The sequence below is a fragment of the Bos grunniens genome, chromosome 18 (genome assembly GCF_055505025.1).
Source record: "Bos grunniens cultivar Pamir isolate PY7600 chromosome 18, Bosgru_T2T1.0, whole genome shotgun sequence".
NCBI lineage: Eukaryota > Metazoa > Chordata > Mammalia > Artiodactyla > Bovidae > Bos > Bos grunniens.
The window spans coordinates 2,187,902-2,215,855 of NC_141182.1; the positions used below are offsets into that span (position 1 = coordinate 2,187,902).

General features: G+C 40.0%; 2 protein-coding genes across 2 annotated transcripts in view; both read right to left on the bottom strand.

Annotated features, from left to right (window-relative positions):
• The window catches only part of GLG1 (golgi glycoprotein 1), a 130,387-nt gene that overhangs the window by 101,697 nt on the left and 736 nt on the right, over positions 1-27,954 (bottom strand). The gene's annotated exons all lie outside the window — the stretch shown is intronic.
• On the bottom strand, positions 21,823-25,758 carry LOC147352913 (translationally-controlled tumor protein-like). Its single transcript, XM_086349846.1, has one exon. It carries the CDS (start codon positions 22,990-22,992, stop codon positions 22,315-22,317), a length of 678 nt encoding a protein of 225 aa, XP_086205972.1. The 5' UTR covers positions 22,993-25,758; the 3' UTR covers positions 21,823-22,314.

The following is a 27,954-nucleotide window of genomic DNA, read 5'->3' on the forward strand; positions in this document are numbered from 1 at the left end:
GAACAAACTAGAACTTTGTCCACTGCTGATGGGAATGTAAATTGGTGGCAGCCACTGCAGAAAACAATATGGTCATACCTCAAAAAATTAACAACAGAATTATCATACGATCCAGCAATTCTAAGCCAAAATAACTGAAAGCAGAGTCTCAGATACTTGTAAACCTCTGTTCACAGCAGCATTATTCACAGATCCAAAAGGTGAAGGCAACTCAAGTTGTCTGATGGCTGAATGGATAAATAAAACATCGTATGGACACACAATCAAATATTGTTCAGCTTTAAAAAGGGCAATTCTGACACATGCTACAACATGAGTGAAACCTGAAACTAAGTGAAATAGGCCAGACACAAAAGGACAAATACTGTATGATTCCACTTATATGAGGTACGAGAGGAGTCAAATTCGGAGACGGAAAACAGAACGGTGGTTGCAGGGGCTGGGGAGAGAAGAAGTGGATGGTTAGTGTTTAACGGCTGCAGTGTCACCTGGATGATGAAAAGTTCTGGAGACGGACGCTGGTGATGGTTTCACAGTGTGAAAATACTTAAGTCATTTGAACTTAATTCATTTTTTTTAATCTAAAAAAAATGTTTTAAATAGTTAATTTTATGTTATATATATTTTACCACAATAAAAACTGGGAAAAAGTGGATGGCACAGTTTGGGGTTGTTTTTGAACTTGTACATTGCTGATACAACAAAAAAACAAGCAGTTTGGTATCCCATGAACACTACGAAAAGGCAAAATGACAGGATACTGAAAGAGGAACTCCCCAGCTCAGTAGGTGCCCAATATGCTACTGGAGATCAGTGGGGAAATAACTCCAGAAAGAATGAAGGGATGGAGCCAAAGCAAAAACAATACCCAGCTGTGGGTGTGACTGGTGATAGAAGCAAGGTCCGATGCTGTAAAGAGCAATATTACATAGGAACCTGGAATGTTAGGTCCATGAATCAAGGCAAATTGGAAGTGGTCAAACAGGAGACGGCAAGAGTGAATGTCGACATTCTAGGAATCAGCGAACTGAAATGGACTGGAATGGGTGAATTTAACTCATGACCATTATATCTACTACTGCAGGCAGGAATCCCTCAGAAGAAATGTAGTGGCCATCATGGTCAACAAAAGAGTCTGAAATGCAGTACTTGGATGCAATCTCAAAAACGACAGAATGATCTGTGTTCGTTTCCAAGGCAAACCATTCAATATCACAGTAATCCAAGTCTATGCCCCAACCAGTAACGCTGAAGAAGCTGAAGTTGAACGCTTCTATGAAGACCTACAAGACCTTTTAGAACTAACACCCAAAAAAGATGTCCTTTTCATTATAGGGGACTGGAATGCAAAAGTAGGAAGTCAAGAAACACCTGGAGTAACAGGCAAATTTGGCCTTGGAATACGGAATGAAGCAGGGCAAAGACTAATAGAGTTTTGCCAAGAAAACACACTGGTCATAACAAACACCCTCTTCCAACAACATAAGAGAAGACTCTATACATGGACATCACCAGATGGTCAACACTGAAATCAGATTGATTATATTCTTCGCAGCCAAAGATGGAGAAGCTCTATACAGTCAGCAAAAACAAGACCAGGAGCTGACTGTGGCTCAGATCATGAACTCCTTATTACCAAATTCAGACTTAAATTGAAGAAAGCAGGGAAAACCACTAGACCATTCAGGTATGACCTAAATCAAATCCCTCATGATTATACAGTGGAAGTGAGAAATAGATTTAAGGGACTAGATCTGATAGATAGAGTGCCTGATGAACTATGGACTGAGGTTCGTGACATTGTACAGGAGACAGGGATCAAGACCATCCCCATGGAAAAGAAATGCAAAAAAGCAAAATGGCTGTCTGGGGAGGCCTTACAAATAGCTGTGAAAAGAAGAGAAGGGAAAAGCAAAGGAGAAAAGGAAAGATACAGGCATCTGAATGCAGAGTTCCAAAGAATAGCAAGAAGAGATAAAAAAGCCTTCTTCAGCGATCAATGCAAAGAAATAGAGGAAAACAATAGAATGGGAAAGACTAGAGATCTCTTCAAGAAAATTAGAGATACCAAGGGAACATTTCATGCAAAGATGGGCTCGATAAAGGACAGAAATGGTAGGTACCTAACAGAAGCAGAAGATACTAAGAAGAGGTGGTAGGAATACACAGAAGAACCGTAGAAAAAAGATCTTCACGACCAAGATAATCACGATGGTGTGATCACTCACCTAGAGCCAGACATCCTGGAGTGTGAAGTCAAGTGGGCCTTAGAAAGCATCACTACGAACAAAGCTAGTGGAGGTGATGGCGTTCCAGTTGAGCTATTTCAAATCCTGAAAGATGATGCTGTGAAAGTGCTGCACTCAATATGCCAACAAATTTGGAAACCTCAGCAGTGGCCACAGGACTGGAAAAGGTCAGTTTTCATTCCAATCCCAAAGAAAGGCAATACCAAAGAATGCTCAAACTACTACACAATTGCACTCATCTCACACGCTAGTAAAGTAATGCTCAAAATTCTCCAAGCCAGGTTTCAGCTATAATGTGAACCGTGAACTTCCTGATGTTCAAGCTGGTTTTAGAAAAGGCAGAGGAACCGGAGATCAAATTGCCAACATCCGCTGGATCATTGAAAAATCAAGAGAGTTCCAGAAAAACATCTATTTCTGCTTTACTGACTACGCCAAAGCTTTTGACTGTGCGGATCACAATAAACTGTGGAAAATTCTGAAAGAGATGGAAATACCAGCCACCTGATCTGCCTCTTAAGAAATTTGTATGCAGGTCAGGAAGCAACAGTTAGAACTGGACATGGAACAACAGACTGGTTCCAAATAGGAAAAGGAGTACGTCAAGGCTGTATATCGTCACCCTGTTTATTTAACTTATATGCGGAGTACATCATGAGAAACGCTGGACTGGAAGAAACACAAGCTGGAAGAAACACAAGATTGCTGGGAGAAATATCAATAACCTCAGATATGCAGATGACCCTATGGCAGAAAGTAAAGAGGAACTCAAAAGCCTCTTGATGAAAGTGAAAGTGGAGAGTGAAAAAGTTGGCTTCAAGCTCAACATTCAGAAAACGAAGATCATGGCATCCGGTCCCATCACTTCATGGGAAATTGATGGGGAAACAGTGGAAACAGGGGCTCCAAAATCACTGCGGATGGTGACTGCAGCCAAGAAATTAAAAGATGCTTACTCCTTGGAAGGAAAGTTATGACCAACCTAGATAGCATATTGAAAAGCAGAGACATTACTTTGCCAACAAAGGTCCGTCTAGTCAAGGCTATGGTTTTTCCTGTCGTCATGTATGGATGTGAGAGTTGGACTGTGAAGAAAGCTGAGCGCTGAAGAATTTATGCTCTTGAACTGTGGTGTTGGAGAAGACTCTTGAGAGTCCCTTGGACTGCAAGGAGATCCAACCAGTCCATTCTGAAGGAGATAAGCCCTGGAATTTCTTTGGAAGGAATGATGCTAAAGCTGAAACTCCAGTACTTTGGCCACCTCATGCGAAGAGTTGACTCAGTGGAAAAGAGTCTGATGCTGGGAGGGATTGGGGGCAGGAGGATAAGGGGACGGCAGAGGATGAGATGGCTGGATGGCATCACTGACTCGATGGACGTGAGTCTGGGTGAACTCCGGGAGTTGGTGATGGACAGGGAGGCCTGGTGTGCTGCGATTCATTGGGTCACAAAGAGTCCGACATGACTGAGCGACTGAACTGAACTGAAGGCTGAAAACAAATGATACAAAAACCAGATACTCCTTCTTTGTGTTAGTCGCAGAGAAGCTTAAAATAATTAAGTTTCTAAGTACTCACAGCCAATATAACGCTACTTTCTTTTTTCATCCGGGCCTTACTGAGCACTGGAAGAGGCACCGGCCTAGGAATGGGGACTACAACAGCTGTACTGCTGTGAGTGGGCTCGCACACCCGGAGACAAGGGGCCAGGTGCCACCACACACAGTCAGGTGACACCCCGACAGAACTCTGGCACTGCACGATGGACCGAGACACTTCTAGATCAACAGAGAAGGCTCAGTCTTTGCGGTCCTGACATTTTGTATTCCTAAAGCTATAATTCTTCTTTACAGAAGCTACTTATGGTGTTTTTCCCAACTGTTCTGGATCTATTCCAGAACGGCATATATACCACTGTTTGTCTCCTCTCCTATAGGCAACACAGGTTTACTAAACATTATTTGTGGGGCACAAAGCCCCCGGTGTTTGGCTCCACCTCAAAACTACCTTGCAATATTAAACAACATGATGACTATTCAGTAAGTGACGACATAAGTATCTTGGACAGTAGGGATAACATCTCTATCTACTTTCACTGAAATTTAACTTAAGAAGGAAACAGTTCTGCAGAAGGAAAAAAGAAGAAAAGCAAAATAACCTTTACTCTGTGAGGCATAAGCTAAACCTAAAATAGGAACTTTCCTGGTAACTGGTAAGGTCTGTGAAATTGAGAGTTATAGCCTTTAAGTTCTCAGAAAAATTACAAATCATGTTTTCTGACACCAAATTGGTTTGATTCTCCTCCTCCTTTATTTCTTCACGAGCATTTATAGTCACCGTCTTCCTCACCAGCATCTCCCTCTTTCACCTTCTACTGGTTCCTTTCTCTTTGCCTTTAAACTCAAAAGAATTTCCTTAACCTTGAAAAATCTTTAAGTGAGATGCCCTCTCTTCCAGATACTCTCACCTCCTGTCACTATCAAACTTCTGAAATAGACTAATAGTTTTGGATAGTCCAAATCCGGGTTCTACCAAATCTATCTCTGCTTTACAAAAAACCCAATGCTCTTTTCTCAATCATTAAATCTTAACTGTGTTCTTCTATTTACCCTTTCAAATGTCCCTTTCCTCGGTTCCCACAACTAAAATTTCCCTCCTTGGCTTCCACAATTAAAAACTCTTCTAAATCTTCTTTTAACTTTCAACCATTCCTCCTGTTCCCTCTAATTCTCTCAACAAGCCTCTTCCCAACCCTCAATTGTGAGCATTCCCCAGGGCTCAGTCCTTGGAATCATACTCTATTTACACATTCTTTAAGAGGGCTCAACCATTCTCATACCTCCAACTATAGCTTTTTTAAACCGAGTAACTAAAATTTAGATTCAGCTCAAGATGTATTTCCAAATTTACACCCTCTTACTGGAAATTGCTTGAAATGCCTGGCTGTCATTTCAAATTCAACACCAGCTAAGAATTACGTTCTTTTGGAGGGACCCTAACAGTTAAGACTTTAACCTCTCTTCACTTGGTTAAATCTACTGTTTCTGCAGCTCAGTCGTCATTTTCTCAGGAAAATATTTCCAAATTCTCTGATTGGCGATATATACATATAGATCTCTTTCAAAGTTTTTTATCTTACCTATAATTTTCCATTTATTTTGTGATTCTTTAATGGCTATCTCCTCCACTAGACAGTAAGCCCCATGAGAACAAGGACCATGCCTTTCAAGAATGGGAGGTGAGCTATATAATAATCCCCATGTTCCCAGCACCTACCATTAAATTTCAGACATGAAGTAAATAACGGTTATCCAAAGTCTGGCAAATGAATGAACAAAAGCACTCTCAATTTCTCCTAAGTAATGAGTCTCCCTTCAATCCCATTGCTATCTCCACTGCTACTAGTCCACTGTGGTTCACAGTTTAACGATAAACACAATTTAGTCAATGAGCTCTCTCAGATCTTCCTTACTTTAATCCACATTCACAAAAATAATTTCCTTAACTATTTTATTCTCTACCCAAGAATCTTCAATGACTTCCTACTTTCCTCAAAAACAAATCTAAGCTAATGCAGACATTTCACTAAAGAGCTCAAAATGCCAAGAACAAATAATGTCAGTTGCTCGGGGCAACCTTCTCACTGGCCATGGCTCTGAAAAACATTGACTAATTCTTCATTCTAAATTCCTTGCAGACCTCCACCAATAATATTACCTTGAAAATGTTACTATTAATTGCATCACAAATGCCAAACATTAACCAAGTTTTGTTGGCAATACATTTACAAACTCTTAGGATGTTTCCTACAAGGTATGATTAATACTATTATTTGTAACATTCTTACTAATTAGAATTTCAGGCAGTTGCATTTTATATATTTGTCCTTAAATTCTAATGCTCGCTCACAGATTCAGAAGTTTTAAATAAAATTACAGCAAGTAAATTTAGCCACCCAAAATAACAAATAAACTCTGGTTCAACATTAGGAAAAAAATGTTAAAATCATATACCCCATTAAGAAACTTCAAGTTTCTTTTTCAAGGGACAGTTTCTGTACAAAACAAAATTTACAAAACATGTACCTAAAAATAAGAAAAGAATTCAACCATAATATGCTATGATATGATACTCAAATCTTTATGAAATAGTATATTATGTAATACAAGAAAGTGCCTTAGTTTCTCTTATTTAGGTCCAATTATTTAAACTGGGTTTTCTAATGGTAAGTACAAGTCAGATTATTCACATCATTTATAGCAAGAGCCACAAAGAATGAAATATTAACAAACTTTCAAGATTCTTTATTTTCAAAACTTCTAACACTTCTAAGTGATTTAATCTGATGCCTGCAGAGTTTTATGAATGTATCAATACAAAGAACTTCCTGAACTGAAAAACGGCATTATTAGAATACCCTTGAATCAGAAAAAGCATAGACTGAACAAGTCGGGAACACCAGACTGAACGAGTTGGGAACACAGGGAAGGTACAGAGAGAGCGGAACAAGTATCAAGTCATTATGATGCTGCCCCTGGTGAAGGAGAGCTACCCAATCTGAAGACAGAGATGCAAGAAGAACCCTCACTGGTTACATTCAATTTGAAATTTTTCTTTCAGTGATGACCAAAGTCATCTTTCATCATTTCAGTGATGACCGAAGTGATGACTTGATAAAAGACACAGACCAATTTTGGAAGATATCCTTCTTCATGCTTTTGAGGTATTAGATCCAGCTAAACATGGGTTTCGGAGAAGGCAATGGCACCCCACTCCAGTACTCTTGTCTGGAGAATCCCATGGACAGAGGAGCCTGGTGGGCTGCAGTCCATGAGGTCGCTAAGAGTCAGACACGACTGAGGGACTTCACTTTGGCTTTTCACTTTCATGCATCGGAGAAGGAAATGGCAACCCACTCCAGTGTTCTTGCCTTGAGAATCCCAGGGACGGTGGAGCCTGGTGGGCTGCCGTCTATGGGGTCGCACAGAGTCGGACATGACTGAAGCGACTTAGCAGCAGCGGCAGCAAACATGGGTATCTTTCTAAGGAAGAACTGATCAAGCAAAGGACTAAAGAAGGTGAGCCTTTTTCTCAAGAGGATACAGAAGAAATGTTGTCTGCTACAACTGACCAGAATTGAATCAAATTCACTTCATTACAAGGACTATCTAACAACAACAGTAATAAGATAAAAATGTTGGAGAAGACTCTTGAGAGTCCCTTGGACTCCAAGGAGATCCAACCAGCCAATCTTAAAGGAAATCAGTCCTGAATATTCACTGGAAGGACTGATGCTGAAGCTCCAATACTTTGGCCACCTGATGCGAAGAACTGACTCACTGGAAAAGACCTTGATGCTGGGAAAGATTGAAGGCAGGGGGAGGAGGGGACGACAGAGGATGAGATGGCTGGATGGCATCACTGACTCGATGGACACTGGTGATGGACAGGGAAGCCTGCGTACTGCAGACCATGGGGTCGCAAAGAGTCGGACATGAATGTGTGACTGAAGTGAAATGAAACACTCTAAAGACTTCACTTCTAATTGAAAGGATAATTTTAAGAAATGCTTGTCCCTGTTATTAATAATCTCACATTTTATCTTATACTTCATACATATGCCAATTAATGCCTTCTAACAACAATTTCAGGATATTTGGTTTTTAAAGGTGATCATAACAATTGAAAACATAAATTCAGAATACCTGGCCTTATGGAATGACAAATTGCTAATTATTTTAAAAACTATTTCTTTCTGGCTGCACTGGGTCTTCTTGCGGGTGCAGGCTTCTCTAGTTGTGACAGTGTGGGCTCAGTAGTCACTGTACTCAGACTTAGTTGCTCAAGACATGTGGGATCCTAGTTCCCTGGCCAGGAATCAAATCAGCATCCCCTGCACTGGAAGGCGGATTCTTAACCACTGGGCCACCAAGGAAGTCCCACAAATTGCTAATTATTTTTAAACTATTCTTAAAACATTAAAAAGGAAAAGAAAGGACTTCTCCAGTGGTCCAGTGGCTAATAACTTTGCGTTCCCAATGCAGGGGCCCTGGTTTGATCCCTGGTCAGGGAATTGGATCCCACACCACAACCAGGAGTTTCCATGCTGCAACTAAAGTCCCTTCGTGCCACAACTAAGACCCTACACAGTCAAATAAGTCACTAATGAATCAATATCTTAAAAATAAAGCATATATGTATACCTATGGCTAATTTATGTTGATATTTGACAGAAAACAACAAAACTCTGTAAAGCAATTATCCATCAATTAAAAAATAACTAATTTTTTTTTTTTTTTAAAAAGGAAAGGAAAGAAAAAGCACAGACAGGTGGGCAAATAGGCAGACAGGTACCTCACTGCTAGAAAACCACAAATAAATGGGACCCGAGTCTTGGAGGAAAGGGAAGGCTATCAAATTGTCTTGCTAAAGACAGTGCTTATGGAGAATTAAGCAGACCTCAGCTCATGATTAAATGCAATTAAAAAAAATCTTAGCAGTAACACTCCCTCAACTTTATAAAATAGTCCTGTCCTCACACCACATCTAAACTCAAAAAAAGATAGTAAGACTTTTACCACAACTTTTAAAACTGAAGTACAGATGATTACAATGTTTCAGGTGTATAGCAAATTGATTCAGTTATATATATATTTTTTTTCAGATTCTTTTCCATTTATAGGTTATTACAAGGCACTAAAGATAGTTCCCTGTGCTTTACAATAGTTCCTTGCTGTTTATTTTATATACAGTAATGTATATCGGTTAATATCAAATTTGTAATTTATCCCTCTCCCACCTTACCACGAATTTTCAACAAGGATTTCAAACTGGTTTTTCAAAAGGAATTTAAACAAGGACTCCAACTGTTCTGTGTTTTACCTCCAGTATTGTATCCAGAGACATTAGGCAATTTGGTCAAAACTAAACGAGGGAGTAGAGTGTAAAATGACACGGTGGTATAAACAAAGACCCTGTTTAAAAATGGTGCTGAGTAATCACCCAAGATAAAGGTTTAAAGTAAATACAGAGGTCAAGGACTCAAGCTAAGTTAAATGGTGAAGGTGCCTAACAGCAGAAGGTTTCCATTATGAAGTTTATTATTAACATAAAAAGCAGCCTATAAAGCCTAACCCAAAATATCAAAACTAATCCAACTTTACATACAAATATCAAATTAGCTATTCACATGTTAATGGGAATGCTTTCAAATTATCTAAAAACGTTTAAATACTTGTTCATAAACTGTTCTAAACCTTGAATTAAAGAGCCACAACTCTTCCCTGTGACACTAACCTGACATCAGGTAATCTGCCGACTGCCACAGGACACCCAGATCAGCAGCGTTCCTTAGCGTGCTCGCAGACCCAGACCGCCTCAAGCCTGTCTCACAACTGCTCAATCTCTACAATTAAGGAAACTGAAGCCTTGCATCAGCCTGAACAAGCACCAACTCTCCAAACTAGGTTGCATGGCACACAGAATTGGATATTAAGAGTCCATTTCAAATGAGTAAGTTTAAGTGTTTGCTCAGCAATTTTTCAATTTGCTGGTAGGGAAGACACCAGCCATCCTCCGAGTCCAGGAAACAAAGGCAATGCACAGCAAGAATAAACCCATCTCTAGACTTCAGCATGCCCACAGAATGGACTTATCATCACAAAAGAATCATCACCAAATCATCCAATAGAGGAACAAGATAATGGAATTTTTTGAAAAGTAAACTAAACATAGACATATCAAAAGGTTAACAACTTCCTATACAGGCTATTATTATTATAACTAAGTTACTAAACAACTATTTTGGATGACGGAGAACACTAGAGTGTCCAGTGAGTGTATGCTCCTCGGTTGTGTCTTAAAGCCTTCCGCACGTCACAGCTCTCGGGTCTTGGACAAACTGTGTTATAGCTCTTAGACAAATCAGTGTTACAGCTCCATTTTATTTAGAAGATAGCAGAAGAATCCATCCTCGAAGCGTGAGGGCATGCCGACCCAAAGACGCGAAGAAAAGAGAGTGGAGGAGCGCGCCAGCGCGCGGGAGAAAGCGAGCCCTTTGGCTCCTCTTTTTATATGTCTCCCTCCCCCTGGGCCTTCCCTATGCAAATCGGGCTAGCCAGGAGTGCCATTTGTTCTACCTTAAGTCCTCACTCCGGTCCTCGGACCTTCCTTTGACCTTCCTTTGTTCTATTTTCACGGGTTTTTCCCTTCCTTGTCTTTTAGCCACCGCCATTTTGGACTCCTGTTTCCTATTCTAACTACCTAACAAGGGGAACCAATAATCTGCACTTCTGCTACACTCTACTTGCTATGTTCTAGTTAATCTAAAGAGTGAATTTACTATTGTCTCAAAATAATGTATAAACCACCATTACAAGGCATTGTTAAACTCTCAGGAAAATAGCAAAAGTTTCAGCACTTGTCAAGCTCAATTTTCCAGGCGAGGTATACCTTGAATCCTACAATTCCTTTTCGGTAACATACACGGATACAATAACGGAAAGGCCAGATCTAGAAAAAGATGACTGTGAAAATAACATCTTTAGAAACTGAGGGAAAAAAGAAAAGTCTAAGGATTTTGGCTCATCACAGCAGAATGAGCAGACCTCCTTCAGAAAGACACTGGTTTTCCCAAACTCTTTGAGGAGGGGGGGAAAAAAGACTAATACAAAATAAATGCAGTTGCTTTTAACTAAGATACAAGTTTTCATTTATTTTTCTTTTTAAAGTTCTGGCAGTAGGAGAGTGTTTTGTTTTTATTAAGCACAAGAAAAGCTATGAATTAAAACTGACATGGAATACAATCTTTTCATACAGCTTACAGAAAATGTTTAAAAGATTTATGTGATAAAACAAATATAGTAAAAATGTTAATGGTAAAACTTTAGTGGTTGAGTATGAGTGATCAACGTATGAGTTTTTAAAAAAGCTTCTGTGTGTTTGGATAAATCACCTCTTACAGTAACAGTGGTGATTAAGTAACAAGCACACAGCAGTTGCCCAATAAATGTTAGTCTATTTCCTCGTCCCTTTTGAACAAAGTCAGTTACCCAAAGAATGAGCTGCCTCAAAAGTCATGAACTTCAGGTTCTAGAAATACATGTACGTTCAGAACTTGAAAAGTCTTTGACAGTAAACACGAAGTTCTTTTAAAGGCATAGATGAACTCAGGAGAAAGAGGAATCCCCCAGGTGCCAGGAAAAGGAGGGAGGGAGGATTAAAAACTACAGCACCAGAAATAAAGGAGGGAAGAGGGGAGACTGTTCCATTAACTTAGGGCTTGGGGCTTAACACCAGGAACAGCACACAAGGTCCTGACTGTTACCAAGTATAAAACTGGAAGTGAGATCACTACACAAGGCTGAAACTGCTTCCATAGTTTAAATCAAAGAGACTGTAACACTAGAAACTGATCACAAGGAAGTATTTCCACACGTTTAGGCAATGGCACCCCACTCCAGCACTCTTGCCTGGAAAATCCCATGGACAAAGGAGCCTGGTAGGCTGCAGTCCATGGGTTTCACGACATGACTGAGCGACTTCACTTTCACTTTTTACTTTCATGCACTGGAGAAGGAAATGGCAACCCACTCCAATGTTCTTGCCTGGAGAATCCCAGGGACGGGGGAGCCTGGTGGGCTGGTATCTATGGGGTCACAGAGAGTCGGACACGACTGAAGCGACTTAGCAGCAGCAGCAGAGCACAGCAAAGAAAAATCTGACTGTTCATCAACAACTTTCACCTTTCCTGGAGAAAATGGGAAGGAACAGAACCGCTTCGGTATGACAAATCACAGGCTGGCAAATGAACCTGACCTGACTTGCCCAGACAACTGACGGAACTCGCCAGCTGTCTGGGGACGGTCACAGGAGTGCCTCCCCCAGTCTCCTGTGTGTCCAGGTGCCGCACGTGAGCCGTTCTCACCAGATTGACTGAGGCCAGAGCTTTTAAGAACTTGTGGTTGAAAGGGTGAATTCTATGGTGTGTGAATTACAAGAAAGGAAGGGTAATAAGGAGTTAAAAAAAAAGCAGCAGGCCAGGGCAGCTAACTCTCTCGTCTGCCTGAAGGTAGAAGGCTCCACAGCCCCAGGAAATGCAACCACAGATGGGGAGGAACCAGGGTCTCCAGTTCACCAGCTGCCAGCAAGTCTTTACAACCTCTCTTGTGTTAAGCCACTGTATTTTGGGGTTTGGCATAATGGCAGTTAGTTTTGCCCTAAACAATGTATTAAGGAAATCTTTTATCTTCTAAGTTGGTAAAAGGTTTGGCTCAACCCAGTTACAAACAAGCTGACCTTGACACAAAATGAAATTATACCTGTGGAACTCTCATTTAAGGTAGTTTCGTCAACATAAGTAATGGAAAAATATAACTTTATCTTAATTAAAAATTAAAAAAAGTTAAATAGGTAACATATACATAATAGCTCAAATATTTTTTAAAAAATCAAAAATATAGGGAATTCCCTGGTGGTCCAATAGTTAGGACTTGGCACTTCCACTGCCATGAGCCTGGGTTCAGTCCCTGGTGGGGGAACTAAGATCCTAAAAATCACATCACATAGCTAAAAATAAATTAAAAATATAAAAGAATAAAAAATAAATAAATATAATGGAAAGTTTCCCACCTATTTTTATCCTCCATCAGCCCTAATTTCTTCTGTATCCTTCTGGAGCATTCTAATGCAAATACAAGCAAATATGGATAAATACTTTTATTCTTATTTTTCCTATTTGATTACAAAAACGGTAGTATACTATACCAAGCAATAACTTTACTTTCCTAATTTACTAACAGATCTTGGAGATCTTTCCATACATGACATAAGGAGCTTCTTTTCCACAGCAATACAATAGTTCATTGTAATGATGCACAGTAATTTATTTAATCACTCCTTTATTGAAGGGTGTTAGGTTGCTTCCAATTGAGGTTGCTTCCAATTATTTGCTATTACGAAAAAAAAAAAAAAGCTTCAATTTAATACCTCTTACACATTGACCATACTGTTATGTATTAATTTTCAGAAGCAAAATTGTCAAAAGATACATTTGCAATATAATAAATAATTCTTAATCTCCTTTTCTAACAAATTCTAATTTCCCTTTGATATGTCATAAGTTAAAACTCAAGGGATGGTGATTTCTACTCCAGCTCATGAAGGATTAATTACCACAGAAAATGCCATTGTAGTAATTAACAACTAGGTGGCTCAGAGGTTAAAGCGTCTGCCTCCAATGTGGGAGACCCAGGTTCGATCCCTGGGTCGGGAAGATCCCCTGGAGAAGGAAATGGTAACCCACTCCAGTATTCTTGCCTGGAGAATCCCATGGACGGAGAAACCTGGTAAGCTACAGTCCATGGGGTCGCAAAGAGTCAGACACGACTGAGCGACTTCACTCACTCACTCACTCAGGCACAATATATCAAATAAATTTCAGTCACTGGCCAACAGGCAGCATAAGCCTAAAATGCCTGAGAGAAGGGAAACACCGTGAGCCTGCCGGTTACCCAGCTTACTGCCAGGAAGGGGTTTCCAGGGGGCAGCACAGGGAGGGGGAACCCAAGCAGACTCCGGGTACTTGATGAGCAGAGAGGTCAAAGTGCAGGGGCTCCAAGGTGGCCAAAATTTGCAAGACAGAGTGGGTAATGGACAGGACAGCTGTCCAAAGAGCCAAGGAGAATGTCAACGGGATCTCCTGAGTCAAGTTGTATCCTATGCACCTGCAGTGGGAAATGAGACACTGAGAAGTCAAGGTGCCAAAGAATTCTCGAAGCTCACACAGGGCAGGGAGCACATTCCCACCAGCCAGGGAGGAGAAACCTCACAAAAGCTGGGAAACTGAGGAGAGTTGCAGCTCATTAGCAGATCAAATAAGGCCTAGGCTAAAGGCTGCTCTGGACTTGCCCTAACAAAGTTTAAAAGTCTCAAAAGGATCAAACTGATCTGCATGTAACCTGTGTGCCAGACAAAAGCCAACACTCTTTAGGAATTCAACAAAATGCAGCAGAGATGTAAAAACACACAATGACCAACACCCAGCCAAAAAGAAAAAACACCATGCAGGCAAAGAAGTAGAAATGTGAACAACAGAAGAAAAACTCATCAGTAGAAAAAGACCAAGAAATGACCGATGACGGGATGAACAGGTAAGGACCTTAAAACAGCTGTTACAAAAAGCATTCAAGGTCGTAAAGGAAAATATGAACACAAGGAAGATAGAAATGGTATATTTCAGATCCATATCAAACTTCCTACAGATGAAACTGCTGCTACTGCTGCTAAGTCACTTCAGTCGTGTCCGACTCTCTGGGACCCCATAGAGTGCAGCCCACCAGGCTCCCCCATCCCTGGGATTCTCCAGGCAAGATCACTGGAGTGGGTTGCCATTTCCTTCTCCAATGCATGAAAGTGAAAAGTGAAAGTGAAGTCGCTCAGTTGTGTTCGACTCTTAGCAATCTCATGGACTGCAGCCCACCAGGCTCCTCTGTCCTTGGGATTTTCCAGGCGAAACTAGACTATCTAAAATAAAAGATACACTGGACAGTTGCCACTGATAGCAGACTGACAATCACAGAAGAAAAGATCTATAAACCTAAAAAATACAGCAATAGTAATAATGCAAAATGAAAGACAGGGGGGAAAACCCCAACCACATTGCTGGTGGGGAGAGGAAGGTGAAGAACAGAGCCTCATGACTGAGATGACAGCAAGCAATTTAATCACTTTAATCTATGTAAGATTAGTGCCCAGGAGAGGAGAAATACAAAAACGATTTGAGGAATAGGAGCACATAGTATGTTTTCAAATATTCCTTGGCATATTTAAATTTAAATGGGCTATAAAAATACTTTTAAAAATATTAAAATATATCATTTACGTAAATGTGAAAATTATCAGAACAATGTGGTAATACACAACAACAAAAAAAAGATTTTAAGTTTTAAAAGACTTGGATTTTAAAATTTAAAACTTCCAAAGAGTTGGCAAGTCCAAGTTCCATATCTTAATATTTACATGACTTGGGCAAATCACAACCCATCTGATTCTTGTGGTGTTTCTATAAAATAAGGCAGGTATCTGTCCTATCCACTGCATACCATTATCAAGAGCTCCAAATGAGATTACAAGCATTCCATAAACTAAATGTTAGACCACAACTCAACTCAAAGTAATTCAGTTTTTTAAAAGTAAATGTTATTTGGTGAGTCCTCTGACATTTATACCTAGTTCCACATCTCCCCTATTGTGAGAGAAGTAAGAAAGTTTTTCAGAATACGTTATTTTTTAACAAACAAAACTCTCAAGTCACATTTTCTAAATGCCAAAAAATCATGCTATTTATTAATTAACCCATACAGTGAGTGCTCAGTAAATATTTCACAAATAAATGAGTAAAAGTATAAAACAATCTACACTGGTTCCCTTCTTTTAACCTTAGGGGCAGATAAACCCAAAGAGAAGCTGGGGAAAACAATTTCAGGAAGACTCCCCAGGTCAAAGTCCTACACCAAAATGTCTAAATTTCTCCTATCCCCTTGCTTTTAACTCTTGATATTAAGATGATGGACTTCCCCGATGGCTCACATGGTAAAGAATCCGCCCACAATGCAGGAGACCTGGTTTGATCCCTGGGTTGTGAAGATCCCCTGGAGAAGGGAATGGCTACCCACTCCAGTATTCTTGCCTGGAGAATCCCATGGACTGAGGAGCCTGGCAGGCTACAGTCCATGGGGTTGCAAAGAGCCAGACACCACTGACTAACACAATACTTTAAGATGATACAAAAGGAAACAATGAATATTGCCACAGCTCCTCCGTCCATGGGATTTCCAGGTAAGAGTACTGGAGTGGGGTGCCATTGCCTTCTCCAATTGCCACAGAAGCAGATACTACTGACTCAAAATCTGAACAAGGAGGAACAACTGATTGAACCATATGAAGCTGCTTTTTATAAATCAAATATGATTGGTTCAGTTCAGTCACTCAGTTATGTCCAACTCTGTGACCCCATGGACTGCAGCACGCCAGGCCTTCCTGTTCATTGCTAACTCCCAGAGCTCGCTCAAACTCACGTCCTTCGAGTCAGTGATGCCATCCAACCAGCTCATCCTCTGTCGTTCCCTTCTCCTCCTGCCTTCAATCTTTCCCAGGATCGCAGTTAGAGCTCGCTCAAACTCCCGTCCTTCGAGTCAGTGATGCCATCCAACCAGCTCATCCTCTGTCGTTCCCTTCTCCTCCTGCCTTCAATCTTTCCCAGGATCGCAGTTTTTTCCAATGAGTCAGTTCTCATGGTCTTTTCCAATGAGTTAGTTCTTTGCATCAGGTGGCCAAAGTATTGGAACTTCAGCATCAGTCCTTCCAATGAATACTCAGGACTGATTTCCTTTAGGACAGATGGGTTTGATCTCAAACATTAGTAATTCTTATGGTTCAATCTGCTAGTAAAAACAAGCCAGAAAACAATGCTTAAAGGAGAGCTGGTAGTGGGGAGGGACAGTGGGCTGTGTAAAGGGAAAGATAACGAGCAATAGTCTGGGGCTGAAACTACTCAAATCACTGAATATAAAATCTTTGTCAACAAACAATATTTACATAAAAAGCTTGTAAACTCAACAGCTGTAACTTGGTAGTCTCTGGAAGTCATGAACTACTTGGCAGGGGAGGGGTAGCAAACAGTAGGCTGTAACGTAGGGAGCTAGTGGGAAGCAGAGCTGGAGAACAGAGAAGCAAACTGAGACCATATTTACTTCCTAAAGAGGAAGGAACCATATCCATCTCCCGACTTCTGCTTTCACTGCCAATTTCTCCTGCATCAGATGATATTTTCAAGTTGAAAACCAAGAGACAACCTTATAAATTCTTGAAACTTCTTATAATGATTTAAAAAAGAAAACCAGCAATTCTACACACTAAACGTTTTTTATCTATACACGTCAGTCAAGTCTTAATCTAGCAAATACGTTTTAAAAAGAGATTTGTGGAATTCTAGCTATTTCTAAACTATTCACAACTAACTCTACTACCTAATAACATCAGAAAGAAGGCTTACATACTGAAAATACCTTGTGCTGTTTTTAATGTATGAGTAACTTATGTATTTATACCTTAATATAGACTGTTTCACAGGCCAGCCAATGTTCCCACCTTAGCAATTTATAAGTCTTTACATTTTACTTTCCCTCTGAAAAGTTGCCAACTTTCAGGAAAATTTATGCGATTTTTATATTTATCTGGTCTTACAAAGGGCAAAAAGATAAGTATCAATGCCTTTTGTTTCTCAGCTGATAAAACAGCTATTTAGTCATTCCAATCTACAGAGTGAGGATGTTTTAAGCAGTACCATCTTAGGAATAGAATGTTTTTTTCCCCTCTCACATCAGAGAACAGAGATTTCCTTTGTCTTGATGGGCGATATATCCCAAATTTAGGCATCATTTAGGCCTAGAAAATGAAAGAACACTTGGTAGAACTGAATTCCTTCACCCAAGGAATTCACTCCTTTGCCTCCACAACCTCAAATTGTATACATTTTAAATACCTGGTAAAGACTCCATTAAAGTTTTGACCTTACTGCTCTTCAAGTAAGTTCAACTACAGCCTTTGCGAAGAAGTCTTGGATGGATTATATAAAAGGTATGGCACATGACAGTCCACGTTTCTCTTAAGACAGTGAACACACAGCCGTATCTTGAAGGCTGTCATCTGCAACAACCAAGGACCACTGATGAGCAAGTACAGTTGGATGAATATTTCAGTTTCTTTTTCATTCTCATCATAACCCTGTGGAAGTAGGTTTTATATCTCAACTTTACAGATAAGAAAAGTGGAAGCTGAAGAGAAATCTGTCCAAGGTCACAGTAGGTGCTAGGTGAGCGAGGATTTGAATCCGGACTGTAGTTTCAGAACCCAGTCTTCCCACTCACTCCACAGCTTCTCCTATGAAGAGCGCCACATGGTGAAGGGCCCTGACCAATTATTCCACGAGCAGTAGGTATGCTCAGTAGATGGCCGTTAATTAACAAATGGCGGACTCTATGCCTGATTAAAACTCTCCACATCATCCCCTTTTCCTTCTCAAAGTTTTTATTCACTTCGTGTTGTTTATCACATTACGGAGCTGATTTGGCTGGCGTAGGAACTGTGGAAGTTCTGTACGTGACTTTCTAAGTTAAATTACCAATGAAACCTTTCTAGACATCAGAGCATTTTCTTTAAACATGATTTTTTAATTCTTTTTTTTTTGTAATTCTGCATTTGAATTGATTTATAACATACATACATTCCCCTGGTTAATTTCTCTCACATATTTCACTTCACTGTTTATCTTACGATTTAAAGTATGCATCACATATGTTTTTTATTTGTTTTTAAAGGAACACAAAAATGTTTTAAAGAATTTGTTCTATTTCACAAGGATATAGATCCAGTACCCATTTTCACTATGACTCTCCCTACATAGTTATAATGTTATTCAATCCTTCAACAGGAGAATTTATAGGTTACTGTAAGCACCATGCAACTGATCTAATTTTCTAACTTCAGTAAAATTATTAAAGCTGAGTGAAAATAAATGCCTGGTTCTCTTAATTCATTGTTTTTAGATTCCAGTCCACACTTCTTGTTCTCCACACTCTATTTTAATGCAGATACAAGGGTAAGTACTGGCACAGTTCTGAGGACCATCACTTGAGATTCTTTTTAAGTTTTAAATATATCTAACTCAACCAAATAAAGATGAGTCACTTACTGACTTCCAGTTTTATGAGTTTAGCTCCTCTCAATCTGAAGGAGCTATTGTACCCCTGACAACTCATAAATTCAGCATGAGGAAGATGACATCCATCCATTAACCAGATCAGCAGGCACTTTAAGGTGGCTAAATTAAGAATTTCATGATATGAACAACCAATTTAAGAATGAGAAGCACTGACGGGCTTTATATGGATTCTCCCAATCATTTTCTCCACCATATGCTCGTAGAATTTAATTTATTCTTCTCTTATGCTACTTACTACTTTATAACTTGCATTATGGTCTTAATAAAGATATCTTTTACTTCTTCCAGGCTGGTGTTGCCCAATAGGAATATAATAGAAGCCACATATATTATGTCTTCTAGTAGTCACATTGAAAATTAGAAAGTGAAACTGGCTTTAATAATGTTTTTAACTCAATATACCCAGAATATTCTCATGTGAACAGTAATCAATGTAAAAAGAGATGAGACTCCCCTGGTGGTCCAGTGGTTAGGACTCCACGTTTTCACTGCTGAGGGCCGGGGTTTGATCCCGGGTGTGGAAACTATGATCCCCCAGGGTGTGCAGCACGTCCCCCAACAAAAACTGAAATAGTTTATTTTCCTATGTGTGCAAAGTCTTCAAAATCAAGTGTGTATTTTACACTTACAGCACATCTCAACTCAGACTACTCCTATTTCAACTGCTCAGTAGCTACATTTAGCTGGTGACTATCACGCAGGACTACCACAGGGATGGGGGAGGGGTATGAGCCATTTTACAGTTGGACAAGACTTGCTTTCAAATCTTAATTTCACTATTTACCGGCACTGAGGCAGCTCCCTCATTTAAAAAAATAGTAATCACTGAAATAATCCTAATGATACATTTTTCATAAGATTAAATGAGATACATAACACCTAGAAAACATCCTGTCCCTTAGAACAAGGCAAACAAAATCCCTTGGTAAATGCTACTATTATCATGTGTTTGTAGCTTTTAACACTAAGCACAGTGAGTTGCACATAGTATGCATTCGGTAAATGTTTGCTGAAGGAAGAGAAATTACTTTGCACATTATACAAGTCATCTTAATGGCTTCTCTTTAAAATACATTTCTCCTATAAGCAGGAGAAATTTTCTGGGAGGATTGTTGCTAATGAAATTTGTTTTGAACACATTAGAAGAAATGTACAAAGAGAATGAACCATCTCATCTCAGGACTGTTCTTTATTTTCTTCCAAAGAACAATGAATTATTAAGCACCTATTTACGGGAAAGCATTCTTATCAAGAGACTTCTTAAAAAGTTCATTGCATAACTGACTGTGCTATTTTACAAGCAACTCAATTATCTGCAGGAATATTTTTATCTCAGGTTGGGATAAAAACACACCCCATTTCTGGGCTTTACAGTGGTGCAAGCAAGACCCTTTATAATCTGGACTCAAAAAATTCTCACACTCTCTACTTGAGTCAGTAGAGTCTCTTTAATTTCTCGAAGCATCTTTCCTTTTCACCTGTGCTTTTGACTCCCTTGCACATGTCTCATATTCCTACGGATGACAGAATCACCAAAGCTAAAAGGATCTTAAGTGATAATCCAGTCTTCCAAAGCATGTACCATATGTGGAAACAAGATGACTTTAAGTGGTATGTGTTATTATTGCCTACTTCAATGGTCATATATTTTGTTTACTGTAAAAAAAGAAAAATATAACTAGCACATCAAATTCAAGAACTCATGTAGGGAGTGTCCTGGTGATCTAGTGATTAGAATTGGGCGCTTTCACTATCATGGCCCAAGTTCCCGCTGGTTGGGGAACTGAGATCCTGCAAGCCATGTGGTGGGACCAAAAATAAAATAAAATTGGAAGAAAAAAAAAGGAACTCATGTATATGTTCACTTAAACTGTCCCTCAGTTCAGTTCAGTCCAGTTGCTCAGTAGTGTCCGACTCTTTGCAACCCCATGGGACTGCAGCATGCCAGACCTCCCTGTTCATCACCAACTAACTCCCAAGCTTGCTCAAACTCATGTCCATCAAGTCAGTGATGCCATCCAACCATCTCATCCTGTGCTGTCCCCTTCTCCTCTTGCCCTGTCCATCACTACTTAACTGTCCCTCAGTTCAGTTCAGTCGCTTAGTCGTATACGACTCCTTGCGATCCCATGAATCGCAGCACGCCAGGCCTGCCTCTCCATCACCAACTCCTGGAGTTCGCTCAAACTCATGTCCATCAAGTTGGTGATGCCGTCCAGCCATCTCATCCTCTGTTGTCCCCTTCTCCTCCTGCCCCCAATCCCTCCCAGCATCAGAGTTTTCCAATGAGTCAACTCTTCACATGAGGTGGCCAAAGTATTGGAGTTTCAGCTTCAGCATCATTCCTTCCAATGAACACCCAGGACTGATCTCCTTTAGAATGGACTGGTTGGATCTCCTTGCAGTCCAAGGGACTCTCAAGAGTCTTCTCCAACACCACAGTTCAAAAGCATCAATTCTTCAGTGCTCAGCTTTCTTTACAGTCCAACTCTCACATCCATACACGACTACTGGAAAAACCATAGCCTTGACTAGACGAACCTTTGTTGGCAAAGTAATGTCTCTGCTTTTGAATATGCTATCTAGGTTGGTCATAACTTTCCTTCCAAGGAGTAAGCGTCTTTTAATTTCATGGCTGCAGTCACCATCTGCAGTGATTTTGGAGCCCAAAAAAGTAAAGTCTGACACTGTTTCCAGTGTTTCTCCATCTATTTCCCATGAAGTGATGGGACCAGATGCCATGATCTTCATTTTCTGAATGTTGAGCTTTAGGCCAACTTTTTTCACTCTCATCTTTCACTTTCATCAAGAGGCTTTTGAGTTCCTCTTCACTTTCTGCCATAAGGGTGGTGTCATCTGCATATCTGAGGTTATCAATATTTCTTCCAGCAATCTTAAATTCCAACTTGTGCTTCTTCCAGCCCAGCGTTTCTCATGATGTACTCTGCATATAAGTTAAATAAGCAGGGTGACAATATACAGCCTTGACGTACTCCTTTTCCTATTTGGAACCAGTCTGTTGTTCCTACTTAAGGGTAAAAAAAAGTGGTGGTATGATTTTTTTTTTTCCCCAATGAGTTTAAATGCGTTTTATTTTTAGACAACCTACATGACACGTTTTCTCAAAAACAATGCATCTGCTCCAAATAAATCAACGTTCAAAACAAATGAAGAGCTCGAGATGACATCAGTCCCATCTGTCTAAGTCCTGGTGTTGTGTGGATGAAAAGCAGTGGCCAGCCAGTTATGACGACAGGTGATTGATCCAAAGTAACTGCCAACTTTGTTAACATGTTTCCATCTCTAAACCATCCTTAAAGAAAATCATATATGGGGTTACACCATCCTCACGGTAGTCCAGCAGAGCAACCATGCCATCTGGATTCATGTTTTCACCAATAAAGAACTGATAGTTTTTGAAATTAGCAAGGATGTGCTTGATTTGTTCTGCAGCCCCTGTCATAAAAGGTTTTACTCTTTCTGGTCTCTGTTCTTCAAGTTTCCCTTTGATTGACTTCATGTAATCTTTGATGTACTTCTTGTAGGCTTCTTTTGTGAAGCTGGTTTCCTGCAAGCGATGGTTCATGACAATATCGACACCAGTGATTACTGTGCTTTCGGTGCCTTCGCCCTCGGGGCCTTCAGCGGAGGCATTTCCACCAGTGAGCGAGTCATCGATGTTACCCTCTGTCCTACTGACCATCTTCCCCTCCACCTCCAGACACAGCCCGTCTGCGACCTCCCGGATCTTGTAGATGTCGGAGAACATCTTGTCATGGCTAATGAGGTCCCGGTAGATGATCGTGATGGCGACTGGAGGGAGGTGACAGCGGCGCTGGCTTAGCAGGAGCCCGGAGCTCAGAGCCAGCGCAGTGCGGCCAGAGCGGCGCTGGCAGGGAGGGGAGAGCGGGCGGAAAAGCGGTGGTATGATTTTTAAGCCAAGAGTAGCAGAGCTGGGCTCCATCCAAGTCTAAATCCTAGTTCTGTGCTCTTTTCATTGCTCTAAAGGATTCACTGCCCGTGTAACATGCAGTGATGAACACTCTCTTATACAACTGTTTCCTGATCACAATCCCATTTATCAAACCAACTGTAAGCAATGCTGGTATCTTAAAATACTAGTGCTCTCCCACTATGGTAGGTGCATAACAGATCAATAACACCTTGATTATGTGGTTAGAGTGCTTCCAACCACTGAGAGTCAGCACAGGAGGCAATTCCATGTTGGCTCAAACAAAATCATAATATATCCTAAAGTCAAACAGTGTTTGGATTAATTGCTGTTTGCATTATTCATTTCACTATTTTCACCCATGAATGAACAAGATGGCACACACATAAATTCTACAAACTATAAAATACATACAGACAGAATACACAGGAAACAATTCATATAGATGAAATAAAAGGGATCTCGAAAACTAAATTGTACACGTGAGGAAACTGAGACTCAGTGGTAAAATGACTGGCTCTCCCTGGGGGCTCAGTGGTGAAGAACTTGCCTGCCAATGCAGGAGACGCAGGAGACGTGGGTTCAATCGCTGGGTCAGCAAGATCCCCTGGAGAAGAGAAAGGCAACCCACCCCAGTATTCTTGCCCAGGAAATCCCACAGACAAAGGAGCCTGGTAGGCTACAGTCTATGCGGGTTGCAAAGTCAGACACGACTGCTGAGCGCGCACACACTTCCAAGCCCAGTCCAAGTTTGGAAAACTCCAGTGCAGTCCTCTTATCTTCTCTTTTCACAACCGATGGCTGGATGCAGTAATCACCCAGAACCTAGAGGAGGGGCCTGGGATGAGAGAGAAGGGGCCTGGTACATGAGTCACTACAGAAAGAGCATAAAGTGTCGCTGCATGAATGGAACGAAGAAGCAGTCCTACGATTAGTTAACAGCAGTGCCAGCTCTAGCCCTGATGTACTCTTCGTGGTGCTCCACTGAGTCAATACAAATAGTAGGGGATACATTTAAATTCTTCCACTATACAAATTGTGCTGAAGGTAACACGGAATCTGAAAATCTTTTCATGAAGCAAAACCCTACTTGTAATGGACTCAGATTAGTATTAAATTAGCTTTGTCTCATGATGTCGGTCCGTGCACCTGAGAAATCTATACAATACTCCAATGCTAAGAGGCTGCTGCTACCCAGTTGTTCTTGGTAGTGAGGAAAAGAGAATTCTAATTCCAGGCTACCCTTCTCACTTTGTGTCCATTTATGAACCCCCGGCATTCTCAACAGCCATATACTAATTTTCCTAGCTGCAATCATCCATGGCAGATTAGAAAGCGTACAACTTTGAAGTCAGAGAGAATTTTCTGAATACAAGCTTTACCACTTAGGTCAGGATATAACACTGGACAAGTTACTTCATCTCTCTGAGTCTGCTTCTCAACTAAGACAATAAGATAACACTACTCACCTCACAGGATAAACAATACAGATACTGTGGCCTACTATCTTAGGATACAGTTAAGAGAAAGACTACGAATAGAAAAAGAAAATGCTCACCTATGAGTCAAAGCAGGTTTACACTTTGTAATGTAATTCCTCTTCAATATATATTATAGTCCATCTTAAATAAATATTTACAAAGCATTCACTCTGTGCATAGAAAGTGGTCAAAATGTATAGCCTGAAACTGATACCAAGAAATTCAGAAGAAATACTCATAATGCTTTTATATTGGCTAAGCTGTGCGGCACAGTTCTCAAGCCAAGAATCAAACCTGTGCCTCCTGCATTAAGAGCAGGGAGTCTTAACCACTAGACAGCCAAGGAAGTCACCATAATACTTCTAAATACTAAAAAGTAACAATCAGGTTCTGGTTTTATCTTGTTTTAAGTCCTTATCAGAAACTTACACTGAAGCATTTATAAATGAAATGACATAGTGTCTGGGACTTGCTTTAAAATACGCCATTCTCCCAAGCCCTGGGATTAAACAAAGTGGGGACAGTTTAAGCTGGGAGTCATCAAACTATTCTCGCTACTTCTGTTCATGTATTAGAAAGCTTTTGTTTCTTTTTTAAAAATCTAACAAGAAAAACTAAGAAAAACTACGCACATCACTAATAAACTTCTAAAGAATCAACATCTCCATGTGAAACTTCTGTCATTTCAGCCAAAAATATATAAAGTATTTTAAAATTACTCTCAACATAAAGCATGTCTTTTTTATCAAACATTAAACTAGACAACAGTACCTCCTCTTTCTTTGGTTTACTTCTCCTCTAACTGCCAGGACAGCCCAGGGTATATTTCTCCTTTTACTTATACTAGAAAGTATATGTATGTGAACTAGTTATATATTCTTTTAACTAGAACTACTGCTAACTACATACAGAAATACACACATAACCAGGACTACTATTCCATCATTACTGCTAATATACCCACTATGGAACAGCAGGCCCATTGGGTATACTTGACCTTTTAAAAGGCATGACTCATCTGAGAGGGTTTAAAAAAAAGAAAGAAAAATCCCCCACAACATGTATCTTCAAAATAGTAACCAAAAAAACTGAAAAGTTGTGAACTAATCTTAGTCTATATGCTGTTTAACTTATAGTTTACACATAAAATTTTAATTTGCTGGCATACCATGCATTAGACAAACTGTAAGTATCACTGAAATTATTTAAAGGTAACTATCAGTTCAGTTCAGTCACTCAGTCGTGTCCGACATTGCGACCCCATGAATAGCAGCACACCAGGCCTCCCTGTCCATCACCAACTCCCGGAGTTCACCCAAACTCATGTGCATCGATATTTGGTGATGCCATCCGTAAATACCTTCAAATAGATTCCGTAAGTGAATTAATACATAACTTTGAACACTAAAGGGAACCTTAAAATATTTGAACTTAAGACTTAACCTAATACCATATACCCATGCTACTTCAAAATAAAAATGTTGTTTACCACACTACCATTTAAATAGTCATATGCTTTGCATCTTCGAAATACTAACAGCAAGAACACAGAGAACAATCTTCCCCCAAATAAGTATCCAAAGGAATAAAGAAGCACAAATGTCTGCGTTCCTATCAAACAGTCCTACATACCAAAAAGCACATACAAAACACGTTCCATACTTTCATTTCAAATGTGCCTAGCTAGTTCACTTTCTTCTTATATGCTTTCAAACGCATAAAGTAGATTTAACTAATTCTCTAAGTGGAGTAAAATTTCTTTTTGCTGTCTTTAAAGGGAAAAAAAAAAAGTAGTTTAAAACTAGCTCCACCTCTTAAAGAATATATATAGTTGTTTATGGTACTATTCTTTCCATTTTTATGTATATAAAATAGGAGAAACAACAACAACAACAACAACTGGAAATTTGGGAAAAAAACTCTGCGCTCCAAAAGCCCCCTCCTTCAATTCACATGACATCTTTTCTTCCATAAAACAGACGCCATTAGTTTACTTCACTTTCAATCAGTCAACACTATTTACTGAGTCTAGGCACTGAATTAGGTACTCTGGAAAGCTACAAAGGAAGTGCAGGACCTAGTAACTACCTTCAAAGAGTTTAAATAACATCCCCATAAAGGAAGGAAAATGTAGTCACCAAAACAATATCCCTGCTGAGAGTCTTATACTCAAAGGTGGAACTACAGGCACTACACTTTCCGGCCAGGTTTTTTACAGGAAGTAATGCAAGAAATACAGTATCTACCTAACTAAACAGACTCCAAAAGTGCTCAAATCTGTTATTTATGGATTATATATGCTGCTACACACATCTACAAGCATGACAAAGGAACACTGCTCCTGTGAGTGACAGAATCCACATGTCCCTAATACATGTCAAGAAAGATGTACTCCTAGAAAGGGCCACTTTCCCTAATAACATCCTGTTTCTGCTACAAACTACTCACCAAATGTTTGGTCCCCAACATTATGATCCTAGTTTGAGAGAACAGCATGTATTTTATATCCTCAAAGGCCAAACAGAAAATTTCAAGAAGCCTGACACAGTTAAGAATCTTAGCTGTACTGACTAGAGGAGTAGGTGAAGAATAAAGAACAAGTGATTCTTTTTCTAATTTTCCAATTGTAGATAAGTCATCTAAGGCCCCACATTTCTGGTGGCTCTAGAAATTTCCTTTCTCTCTGTCCCCTGAGCATGTATATCTTTTCCTCTTGTGAATTACTCTGTATGGACTACCAGGGCAAATATCACAGTGGGATGGGGGGGAGGGGGGAACTGCCAAGACTAGCCTTTTTGTACAAACCAATGGTATTCCTGTGACCATGAGCATCTTAGGCAATTCTGATAAAACTTTTCCAAATAAAACTGTATCAAGCAGTGGTTTCATTCTACTTGTCAACTTTTGGGCCTTTTATATGTTTAAAGGTGGGGGGGGGGGAAGTGTCCCTACCAGATTTGCTCCCAAACTTTGATAACTGTCAAAAATGCACTTAACGTCTGCAGCATTAAATATAGAGAAGAATTCTGTGTTACTAAACTGAATGGCATCAAAAAACATCAAACCAGGCATTAAGAGGTACAGTCAGACAGGAAAAAAGATCTGAAAGCAAAGACCTCACAGTCCAGCCTCAAATGCTGCCTCGACTTTTCAAGCTTTGGGACTCTAAATCATTTGGAGTAATAGCTTACACTTGGGATTTATTACAAATTGACCAAAAGACGTGAAGGAAAAAAGAAGAGCATATATTAGTTTCAGCAGCTGGTAAATAACAGCAATTTTTGAATTACAGAAGAATAGGGTAACGACAGTAAATCTGGCTGCAGACTACAATACACATCAGAACAGAACCCGAGCTGTCCAAACATTATCTACTGCCAATAAACAGCAGGGCATTCTTTACCAGCTGAAGTACGCCAACCATTTTTCACGTTTTAAAAAGCTGCTACAAATTACCCAAATCGAAAAGGGTGGCAAAATCCTACACAGGTCT

Bases quoted from the DNA above. Each gene is read 5' to 3' on its own strand.
- LOC147352913 (XM_086349846.1), bottom strand. From the start codon at position 22,992: ATGGAGCCCAGCTCTGCTACTCTTGGCTTAAAAATCATACCACCGCTT.